General features: G+C 34.8%; 1 protein-coding gene across 3 annotated transcripts in view; it reads right to left on the reverse strand.

The window, feature by feature from the left end:
- Positions 1–12,538, reverse strand: part of PRKD3 (protein kinase D3) — a 64,094-nt gene that overhangs the window by 47,307 nt on the left and 4,249 nt on the right. For all 3 annotated transcript variants that reach the window (XM_045549414.1, XM_045549412.1, XM_045549413.1), the window contains exon 2: positions 8,262–9,202. In XM_045549414.1, coding sequence (XP_045405370.1) covers positions 8,262–8,549 — 288 coding nt within the window. In that variant the 5' untranslated portion in view covers positions 8,550–9,202. The remainder of the gene's footprint in view (positions 1–8,261; positions 9,203–12,538) is intronic.

A 12,538-nucleotide genomic window follows, 5' to 3' on the forward strand; every position in this document is an offset into this window, starting at 1 on the left:
TAAATAGTGGACAAGCTAAACTAGTGGGATCAGCTAGGGCACAACTAAAGTACTGATACACACTGATACTGAAACAAGATAGAAAAGAATACCGGTGCTTATCTGCTCATTTCTTTCTCTTTTCAGCTCTGACAACTATAAATCCTTTCATCAATGAAAGCAATTACCACCACAGATTTGCAGCATCATGGTTTTAGTATTAAGAGCAGGTAGAATGTGTCCTTAACGAAAAGTCTACTGCATTTCCGAGAATAGAAAGATGAATTAGATAGCACCAATCTCAATGTATCATAAATGTTGGAAGGGTTTCAAAGCTTCAAAAGAAGGAAGATAAATTTTTGCTTATGTTAATAACAACAAAAGACACTCCACCCTACTTCACCCTTGGGATGCATAATAAAATTGGATGAAATTCAAACAGTGATCACTTTTGCTTATATCCAAGTTTTAAGCAAAGCCCAACTATAAATGATCTGTTGGTTGAAGAGATATTTTCTTGGGAAAAAAAATTCAGTGTATATGTTTTATATTATCCTTATTAGAATCTGATCCAATTTTAAAATTATAAGCCTCAAATCACTCACTTCTTTATTTCTATGAAATTTTACCAAAGTTTCCCCCATACTGGGAATACCAATTTCATTTTCTTCTAATTGAACACATGATACCTAATCTGTATTTACTTTAAAACTACTATTTTGAACACTTTTCCATATGTTTGTTTGGTAATTTATTTAACCTTTTTGGAAAATATATTTTAGATTATTTGACCACATATTTGAGATCATAGTATTTTTCTTACCAATAGATGAGCTCTTATTATAGAACGAAGACATTGACCTTGTACAATATTTGTCATTTCTCCAATCTTATTTTTGTAATTTTTATATATATATACAATTTTGAATAAAATCTATAAACTGTTCTTTTCCCTTGTGTTTCCTTTTATTGATCTAAAAGTGAGTTATCCCACTGTCTAGAAATTTGATAGTCAATTCCATTGTATACTAATTTTCCTTTGAGATTTCATGTTAACCTTTTTTTCACTCTGAAATTTATCTTGGTGTCAGATGTTAAGTGAAGGTCTATGTTAATGTCCCTTCAATGGTTTAAATTTGGTTTTCTAAACTCCATTTTTTGAAAAATAATTCCTTTTTATTATATTTCTCATACCTCCTATGGAATATACCTAAAATGTACCTTGGGCCTGTCTATTCCTGTTTAAGTAGTACATAATTTCAATTATTGTACCTTTCTTTCTCTCCCCTTTCTCTCCTATTTTTCAGATTTTAAAATAAATGCTCTTTACTACTTGTATTTCTCCCATATAAACTTTAGAATAACATTGTCAGGGTAAAAAGAATTTTATCCTGGGTAAAATAAATCTTTAATGGAAAAAAATTTAATTTGAGAAGTAAAAATACTTCTCATTATCAGCATTCCTTTTTTAGGAACATGATAAAACACATTCATTTCACAAAGTCTTTAAAAAAATTTCAAAAAATTTTAAATTATGTTTATATTTGGATTTATCCATTTCTTAAGGTAATTATCACTCAATACTCATAGCCATTTTTTTCCTAATGGAGATATCTATGTACTCTTGGTTAGTTTTTCTGTCCCTCTCGTGATATCAAAAGATTGTATATAGTTTCATTTAACTGTCCCTATCTCTTTATAGTTGCTCAATATGCTCTTTATGGCAGTTTAATACTTGTGCATGTGTATACAATGCAGAAATATCTCAATTCCATTATGTTAGATGTAACAGCCTAAGGGTATAGAAATACAAAGAAGCAGGCTTACTCACTTACTGCTCAACAATAGTAATTAACTGACCAGATAAATCAGTTAACCTCAAAATTATATGATTCTGAAGTCATACATGTAATCATCATTAACCTAAAGAAATACATTATGCCCTGAGGAATATAATATACTTGTAGCTGAGCCTATAGGCACATGCCACCACGCCTGGCTAATTTCTCTCACTTTTTTAGAGACAGGGTCTCACTATGTTGTCTAGGCTGGTCTTGAACTCCTGGTCTCAAGAGATCCTTCTGGGCCGGGTGTGGTGGCTCACGCCTGTAATCCTAGCACTCTGGGAGGCCGAGGCTGGTGGATCGCTCGAGGTCAGGAGTTCGAGACCAGCCTGAGCAACAGCGAGACACCGTCTCTACTAAAAATAGAAAGAAATTATCTGGCCAACTAAAATATATACAGAAAAAATTAGCCGGGCATGGTGGCGCATGTCTGTAGTCCCAGCTACTCGGGAGGCTGAGGCAGTAGGATCACTTAAGCCCAGGAGTTTGAGGTTGCTGTGAGCTAGGCTGATGCCACGGCACTCACTCTAGCCTGGGCAACAAAGCGAGACTCTGTCTCAAAAAAAAAAAAAAAAAAAAAAAAAAAAAAAAAAAAAGAGATCCTTCTGCCTCCACCTCACAAAGTACTAGGATTACTGGTATGAGCCACTGAGCATGGGCATACTGTATTGTTATAATACAGAAATCACAAGTTTCACATGCAGTCCAAGAACAAAAGATTGAATAAATCACAGAACTAATATACCGTTACCCTAATTTTCTGTACCAACAGAAGAATTAGTAAAGCTAATAGAAAATTGTGAATATTCATTCAGATCAAGAAAGGAATCAGTTAGTTGTCTTCTACACAGTAGAAAATAGATTTTGACATATATGTATATTTCATAAAACACAATCTTAACATAAATTTAACTGGTAGTAGTTTTATTTCCAGGTTACCACTGACTAATTCTAACCAATTTTTAACAGGGAGAGATTTCAAAGTATAGTGGTTAAAGTTTTTTTTTCTTTTCAGAAAAAGATCAGATTAATAAACAACATTACTGATAACATTTACTGATTACTATGTGCTGGGTACTAAACATTTAATACACATATATATGTACACACACATACACACACAAAACCATGAGAGATAAGTACTATCTTTAACCTCATTTTTCAGATAAGAAACCAAGTTTACACAACTAGTGAGCGGTAGAAATGAACTCTAGTTTGACTAACCCAAAACTCATGTTTTTAACAATACTACACTGATTTAGTCAACCAAGACGTATTTGTTGAGCACCTACGGTGGCCATACCTGGCCTCAAAAAATTAGTTTTATGGTAGATACATTCAAGTAAACAGACAATTACAATCAGCATGATGAAATACTACAGTACAATAGGTTGAATAGGAAGCTACCACCTGCACAGAAAAAGACTTGCTAGAGGTCTAAGAATTGGATGTGGCAGAGAAAGGGTGTTACAGGCAGAGAAACAGCAGGCACAAAGGGCTAATTAATGACATAATGTGGCATGTCTGAAGCTTAGAAAATGAATCTGGACCGGAGATATGCCATTGTGAATCATCAGCATATTTTGCAAGTAAACTTGCAATAATACCTAACATAAGCAATCACATATTTCTGTCACCTGCTCATTGCTACTAACTACAAATGTTTGTGTAGTTAATTATAAGAGTGAGAAAGGCAGAGATCACCATGAATTTCTTGAATAACTAGGTCTAGCTCACATAAAATTTAGAGTATCACTAGGAAGCAGAATCACAAAACTTTATTCATTTGACCATGCAAAAGAGTCTGTATGTGCATAAATAGACTGGTTTCTGCTCTCATTGACTACTGAGGATGTTAAAGGCATCTTGTATTATCCAGGCTAGAAGCTATCAGAAAGTAGTAACAAGGCATTGTACCAACTGCTGGGGTTTATTTCCCCAGGTGAAGTACTACAGTTGGTGATGGCAAAAGCAAAAAGTATGGTTTAAAACCTAAGCTTTCATAACTCCCCCTAACAAGCTGGTACTTCTCTTTCCTTTGATTCATTTTACCATTTTATACCTTTATTTCAGGACTTGTCATAATCTACCTTATATCACAGTAATTTGACATTTGGTCATTTTCTCCCTTTCTAGAGCGTAAAACACAGGGACAGGGAATTTGTCTGTCTTTCATCTTGGGAGCCTCCACAGTCATCTGGCACTGTGACTGAAAAGAGTAAGTGTACCATAAATATTTGTTCAACTGAAGCAAAGCCATAACAGATAATGGCACCCTGGTAAGGTATAATTGTATCACACTATTTAGCTCTCTGCAAACTGCCAAGTAGAAAAAAAATCACTAGCATTTATTTTCCCTCTATTAATAGAATTTTCAACTATCATAGTAACCTATAATCAATCATATGTAGGCCTCACTGATATTTTGGATTATAAATTATAAAATACATTATCATATTATCAGTATGTGGAAAATAATGAGATGGCATGTTATAAAACAAAATATAAAATTTAAGTATTTGAAAAAACATACCTTCAGATTATTATTTACCTGATCCTTAAGCTTAGTGATTTCCATTACAATAGAGGTTCTAAATTCTGGCTGCTCATTAGAATCATATATAGAGCGCTTAAAGACTCTCCCCTCCAGGAGATCCTGACTTAATATAATATGTAGGTTAGGGAAGGACCTGTTTAAGCTCCTAGATGTTACTCTTTGGTGCAGCCTGGGTTGCAAACCACTGTTACAAATCAAGTCATATTTAAGTTGCACATGACCTTGCAACCACAGGCATGGAATTTATAAATATTCATGAATCCTGATCCTTTACAACATGTGGCCTGTGGTAAAATATTTTTTAAAATTAAGCCATTTTTTTCATGAATATGACAAAATAAACTTTGAACATTTTGCTTCTAATTTTTAAAAAGCTGGTCATCGGGAAATGTTCAATGATAGGGTCACCAGAAAATCTTCTTGTGGGCTATTTAAAAGTAGATTGGATAAGATTTTCATACAAAAAAATAGACAAAAACATTAAAATAAAGTCTGCATTTGTCCAGGTATATGTATTAATTTGTTCATTTGATTGTAACAAGTTATTATTTTATAAAAAATTATTGAATCATGGAAAAATTTGACAAGGAGCTTGGTTCACACTCCTTCAACCTATTTCCAAGAGTAGGCTGGGATTGAAAAAAATCTCAAAACAATATATTAGTTGTCATGGCACAACTCAGAGGCAAATACAGCTTTTCCATTGCACTATTATGTATACTTCAAATGGAAATCTTCTGTTTCAGCTCTGCTTTCTTGTTTCAGCTCTTACAGTATAAAAAAGTGTCCTTTTCATGGTCTATTAAGTGCCACATTTTCTGTTTTTTGTTAGTGATTCCTCTAAAATGGCTCCCAAGCATGTGCTGAATGTTCCTCAGTGCAGGAAGTCTGTGATGTGCCTTACGGAGTAAATAAGTATGTTAAATAAGCTTCATTCAGGCATGAGTTATAGGGCTGCTGGTTGTCAGTACAATGTTAATGAATCAACCATATATATTAAATAAGGTATCTTTAAACAGAAATACACATAAAACCAGGGTATGTATTTATTGGCTGATGAAAATGTTGTGACCAAAAGCTTGTAGAAACCTAATTCTGTATTCCCATTAGGAGCAATGGTTCACTATTTGCTAATTCAGTGTTCACAGTGACTTTATAGAATATAACTACTGTAAATAATGAGAATTGATTATATGTAGAAATAAAATGTATGACAACATAGCACAAATGACAATAGGAAGAAAATAGAAATATACCATTTTAAGGCACACCTTACATTATACATAAAGTGGTACGAAACTGTTTGAAGATGCTCTATGGTAAGTTAAAGATGCAGGGGTTTGCAAACATTTTCTGTAAAAGGCCAGATAGTAATATTTCAGGCTTGGTAAGCCATATGGTATCTCCCACAGCTATTCAACTCTGCTGCCACAATGAAAGCAGCCATAGACAAGATATAAATGAATAAGCATGCTGTATTCCAATAAAACTCTATTTACAAAAACAGGTGGTGGGCCAGATTTGGCCTATGGATGTAGACTGCTGACCCCTGCATTAGAGTAACTGCTAAAAGAAATTTTTAAAGAATGTAAAAAAACCAGCAGTGGAGATGAAATGGAATTATATGACATACTCAATTCAAAAGAAGGCAGAAAAAAAAGAAAAACAGGACCTAAGAACAAAAGGGACAAACAGAAAATAGCAAAAAATATATTTAAATGCATATATGTTGAAAATTATAGGCCGGGCGCGGTGGCTCACGCTTGTAATCCTAGCACTCTGGGAGGCTGAGGCGGGTGGATTGCTCGAGGTCAGGAGTTCGAGACCAGCCTGAGCGAGACCCCGTCTCTACTAAAAATAGAAAGAAATTATCTGGCCAACTAAAATATACATACAGAAAAAAATTAGCTGGGCATGGTGGTACATGCCTGTAGTCCCAGCTACTTGGGAGGCTGAGGCAGAAGGATCACTTGAGCCCAGGAGTTTGAGGTTGCTGTGAGCTAGGCTGACACCACGGCACTCTAGCCCGGGCAACAGAGCGAGACTCTGTCTCAAAAAAAAAAAAGAAAAAAAAAAAGAAAATTATATTAAATATAAATGGTCTAAACACTTGAAAAGCAAAACTTGACAGAGTGAAAGCATGACCCAACTATATGCAGTCTACAAAAATCCTACTTTACATGTGAAGACACAGAAAGGTTTTGAGTAAAGCATGTGAAAAGATATTGCAATGCGAACACTAATTTTTTTTAAAAAGTAGGAATTATATTAGTACCAAAGTACAGATAGTGCCTGGCTTATGATTTTTGACTTATGATTTTCTGACTTTACAATGGTATAAAAGTCATACACATTCAGTACACTCAACTTACAATGTTTGAATAAACCCACTGTAAATTGAAAATATCGTTAAGTTAAAATGCACTTTTGACTTATGATATTTTCAACTTAATCACGGGCTTATCAAGACATAAACCCTTTGTAAGTCTAGGAGCATCTATGAACTTCAGAACAGGTATTACCAGAGATAAAGAAGAAAAGTTACATCGAAGAAGGGATCACTACATCAAAGGCTATAAAAAAATCCTAAATGTGCTTGTAAATAGTAAATAACACAGCTTCAGAAAATATGAAGCAAAATTTAATAAAACTGAAAAAAATAAAAAAATCTAGAATCATTGTTGAGAGATTTCAATACTCTTTTCTCCATAAATGATAGAGCATGTAGAAAAAAAATCAATAAAGATATAGAAGATCTTAACACTATCAACCAATTGACCTGACATTTCCAGAACACTCTACTCAACAAGAGCAGAAAACATCAGAGAAAGAATTGGAAGAGTTCATCTTAAGAAATAATGATTCCATTGCAAGAGTCAAGTAAAACACAGAGCCCCAACGTACATCCTTATGCAAAAGCTAAGTGAAAGAACACTTCTTTGATGCTCTTAAATCTCCAGAACATAGGACCTCTATTCTATTAAAGTCAATCACATTATCTCTACCAGAAAAAGCCTTACTTTTCCTTCTGGCTTTCCTATCTTGGTCACCAGCATTGCCACCCATCCAGTCACTCAGGTTGGCTGTCTTTCGCCCTTCGCTCTTCCTTTATATTCAACAGGGTATCAAGTTTTATCAACTGTACTTTTCCAATACGCTTCAAATATGTCATCACTTTCCAACTGCCTCAGTTCAGGTCTTCATTATGATGGCCTCCTATCTGATCTCCCTACTGTATCTCACACTCAGTTGCCATATTTAAGCTTGCCAAAACAGATCTGAACATCTCCTTTTGCTGTGCAAATACCCTGTTCACTCTTAGAAAAATCAAGTGTGAAACTTTTCATGGGCACAGGGAAGGCAGCACAGTGCAATGAAGAGTGTATAAGCTTTTAAGTTACGACAGACCTGTGTTTGAAATCTTTTATTAATAGGTCATCTGAAAAATAATCAGGCTCTAAAGAGAAGGAAAGGGTAAAAACAAAACAAAACACAGAGGGCAAAACACAGAGCACGTAGAAAAAAACAAGGTATGGACCTGGGACTTGGCCGCTGGTATGCCCCCATGCCACCTCAATGCCTTGTGCTTTCTACCTCCTGTTTTCTCTGAAAACAAATGAGATTTCCTATGCCTCCTTGACTTTGTACTGATTTTCCTGTTCTTAAGAGACAAAAGAATAGCAGTCTTTTAAATCTGGGATATAGGTTCCAATTAGTTAGACTGATATTCCAGACTTTCGGCTCATAATCTATTAGGACCCTTCCAAAAATGCTCAGAATTGATGGATCCATATGTGTTAACTCGTTGCGTATATAACTTACTGAGAAGCAATAGTAACATTACGTAGAAAAACTATTGACGTGAATAGCATGCACAGTACCTTTTGATAAACAATGGAGCACACAAGATCTTTGACAGCAGATAAAGACAGTTCCTGGGCTTCAATGGTAACACTCTCCCGTGTGAGGCCAATCTGCAGTAGAAATGAAACTGTATGCACTGAGCCTCTGGAGTTGGTGAGTGATGGTGCACTGAAGCTTCCATTAGAGAGTCGGGCAGAAAGTCCCGTCTTAGGACTTGAACATGGAGAAGCAGTTGGAAGCACAGCAGGAATAGCTGCATGTAATACAGACTTCTGGGCTGATGGAGGGGAATTATTTGCAGACATCTGCCTTTCTTTAATTTTTTAAAACAGTTGTCAATTCTTTGAAAGTGATTATGAAGAGGTTTTTAAAATAACAGCAAAAAAAAAATGACTACACTTTTGGATTTAGTTGAAAGCTTCTTTACTTCCTCTTCTAAGCCACTCATGCCGATGATTACAAGTTTTATCACTGAGTTGAATGCAGAAAAGGTGCTACTTCTCTTGATACCAGTTCCATCAAAAAGGTATCTTATTTCTAGGACCACAACGACAGATTTGTATTTAACATTACTGAGTTATCCTAATCAGAATAGAGTTGACATTGCTTATTTACTAAACATCTTCATCTTTTTTAAGTCTGTTCTTGTCTCTCTGAACCCCAGAAAAATACATATTGAGTAAAAGTTGCTTTTCTGTCAAGGTGAAATCCTCCTGGTTTAAAAAATAGTGCTTTGGATTAATCTATTCAGTACTTATCCTTTGGTTCACTGATTTGATGGGACACCTTCTCAAATGTCCACACCTTAAATCACTTCTCAAATGTCCTCATTTTCACTGAGAGGGAGGGAAGAACTTGTCTATGATGAAGTACAAAGCTTCTTAAAACAGTACTGGTATATTTCACTTGATGAATAGGTCGATCGAGAAAAGTTGATGCTTTCTGAAATGCAGTCAGCCTAGAAGAAATTTTTAAAAAGGTTTTTTAATATTTTACATTTATTTGAAATTAATTTAAAAATGTAAGATTATCTATAATTTTTTTAAATGACAATTTTCGGCCATGTGTTTATAATTCACTAATAAATCCTAGTGAGTAGCCATTTTTTGTCTAGTTATCAGAACCATTTTTTACTGCAGGAATAATTTCAGGGACAGTCTCCCGTTCAAAAAAAACAAAAAAACAAAAAAAAAACAACTACTGGCACTCCTCAGTAATATCTGACACTTGAAGATTAAATACTTTTAAAAAAAATCTGTTTTATTTTATTTTTAATTGATAAATATCAAACACTTTTATTCTACAATTACATAACTGAGCTATGACAGGACAAAAAAGAGTAAAACTGACATTGTCATAGACATAAATTATACATAAAATACCTATCACCCAGCCATACAAAAGATGTACAATACATTCCTAATAAAGATAATTTAAGAGTATTCTTTTTTTATATTAAAAGCCTAATTCTGTCAAAATACAACTGCTGACTTGTTTTGTTGAAAATTCCTTTCAGAAGCCTAAGGAAGCAGGAGGGGATATACTGAACAGTTACATGACCAACAAAGTGTGAAAGCTGACATACTTATGACAGGAAGATGGGAGAAAGTGATCTCATCATAAGGGATCTCTCCCATCCAAGTACTAACCAGGCCCAACCCTGCTTAAGTGTCCTAGATCAGACAAGATCAAGCACGTTCAGGGTGGTACAGCCATAAAACCATACGGATTTCTAACAGTAAGAAAGAAAACACTAGGTACAGTTAACCATGTATCAGAGTTTTTAGAAAAGCACAATTCAAAAAGTAAAAAAAAGAAAAAGGGATAATTCCACATGACTAAGTGAAATGGCTCACTAGAGATGGATCCTTCTAACTTCCATCTATATACCCATAAACAATTCCAGTGATCAAAGAGTGAAGCATCCAATGTGGCTGCAGAGTGACTCTCTGCAGAGTAGTTAATGAGGCTAAAAAAGGATGAACATGACAGAAGAACAAAAACATAAAGATATAGTATAAATAATGAGAAAGCTCAAAAAAAAATTGAGACTTAGAAAAACACTGCTTAAAGATAAAAGCTTTTATAGCTACATTCAAATAAATATTATATCTTATATTGTACAACACGTGATAGTTCATAAATGTTTTACATACTTTATCTCATGATACTTCTTTGAAAGTTGACAGGGCAAATATCATTTTTACAAGTGAGAAAATTGAAGCACAAGATGATAATACAACTTGCTCAGTATCACATGGCTATTAAGAGGTGGAGTGGGAATTAGAACCCAGGTTTCATGCTTTCTTACCCAATGCTCTCTCCACAATAACAAACTATTTCTCGAACAGAACAAGGAACTGAGAGAATCACTGCTCAGAGGATGTTGCTAAGGCTGAGAGATCACATAGATTGCTCAACCTGTATTTTGCTTATCTTCTCCAACAGCTTTTAAACTAAAGCTGCAGAAAAACATTGAGAACTGAAACCTGAGCCCGATGAGTAAGAGACTAAAACAACTTTAGGCCAGTTTGAGTCTCTTGGGCCCAGATGAAATCCATTCCACACTACTAAAGCAATCAGCAAGTGTAATCACAAAGCTGATTCCGATAATCTTGAAGACAGAGCTCAGAAAGACAGAATATGGGTAGAGTTGCTTCAAGTTCTGAGGGCTGGAGAAGCGGGAAAGCAAATTTTAGAAATTACAGAAAACTTAAAATTATGAAGCAAATGGTCTGTGAATAACTAGAGAAGAACATCATGATCACTAGATAGATGTTAGCATGAATTCAAACAAAAACAAGTAATGCCAAATCAACCACGTTTACATCCTGGAAAATAATGACTATTAGACTTCTTAGATCAGTGGTCCCCAACCTTTTTGGCACCAGGGACCAGTTTCATGGAAAACAATTTTTCCGTGGATCGGGGGCTGCAGGGCGGTGATGCAGGCGGAGCTCAGGTGGTGATGCGAGCAATGGGATGTGGCTGTAAATACAGATGAAGCCTCACTGGCCTGCTGCTCACCTCTTGCTGAGCTAACATAACAGGCCAAGGACAGGTCTGTGGCCCCAGGGATTGGGGCCACAGTCTTAGATAAAGGAAATAATAATAATAGTTTACATTTATTGAGCTCTTACTATCTGCCAGATGTTATTCTAAGCACTTTATATGTATTATCTCACTTAATCTTCACAACAACCCATTTTATAGTTTAGAAAACAGGTTTACAGATTAAAGTACTTGCCCAAGATCACACAATTAACAAAGACAGAAAAAAAGATAGTGTATTCTGACAAAAATAGTATTTAAGACGGTTTTCCATACTATCTTTGTAAATATGTTGCTTGAGTGTCAGTTGGATGTTAGTGTAGTTAGGTAAGTTTGCTGCTCTAAGTCAATTTAGATGAGGAAAGTCTTTAGGGGATTGGAGCTCTGTCCTTAGCCCTATTTTTCATTATTTATGAGATGATAAAGACACAGAAGACATGTTTATAAAATTCTCAGGTTGAACAAACCTGGGAGAAAAAAACTAAAATTAAAGTGAAAATTAAGAAGTGTAAACCTTTGCATTTAGTTTCAAAAAGTTAAATATGCATTACAGAAATGTGGAAATGCTAACTCGGAAGCTGTTCATATGAGAAGGGGTTATCAACCCAAGAGTTTAATACCAACTGCTAATATAATGGGTGACTAAAAGAGCTAATGCAAACCTAATGCTCCAGGACACTGAGGACATAACAGCATTGATCTGTATACTCCTTGCTAGTCAGTCTACATCACTATTGTTTATTTCTATGGTCCACATTTTCAGAGCTATTAATATATTCATTTAAAAAAAAATCATGCTTCCAGATAAAGGGAAAAAATGTCACGTGACAAAAATATGCTTAACAAATCCACATAGAATAAGTGGTTTTTAAATATCTGAAGAGGTGTTAACAGAAAAATTGGTTTTATTCAGTATCATTGCAGAAAGAAGATGTAAAATAAAGAGGACATCACTACTTATTGACAAGTTGTAAGGACTGAGCTACTACATATGAAGTACCTATATCAGTACCTGGCTCACAGTAAGTGCTCAGTAAGTTTTAGTAATTTTCATAGTAATTAGTTGAAGGAATTAGCAATTAAGCCCCTACTTTATGCTAAGCACTGCAAGTGGGACATGATACTTCATTAAATCCTTGGAAAAATACTAGGAGATCTGTTTAACTCCATTTTACAGAAAAGGACCCAGAGTTTCAAAGAAGTTGTTAAATATAGCTAATAAGTGATGGAAATGAGATCCAAA

The sequence above is a fragment of the Lemur catta genome, chromosome 4, assembly GCF_020740605.2.
Source record: "Lemur catta isolate mLemCat1 chromosome 4, mLemCat1.pri, whole genome shotgun sequence".
NCBI lineage: Eukaryota > Metazoa > Chordata > Mammalia > Primates > Lemuridae > Lemur > Lemur catta.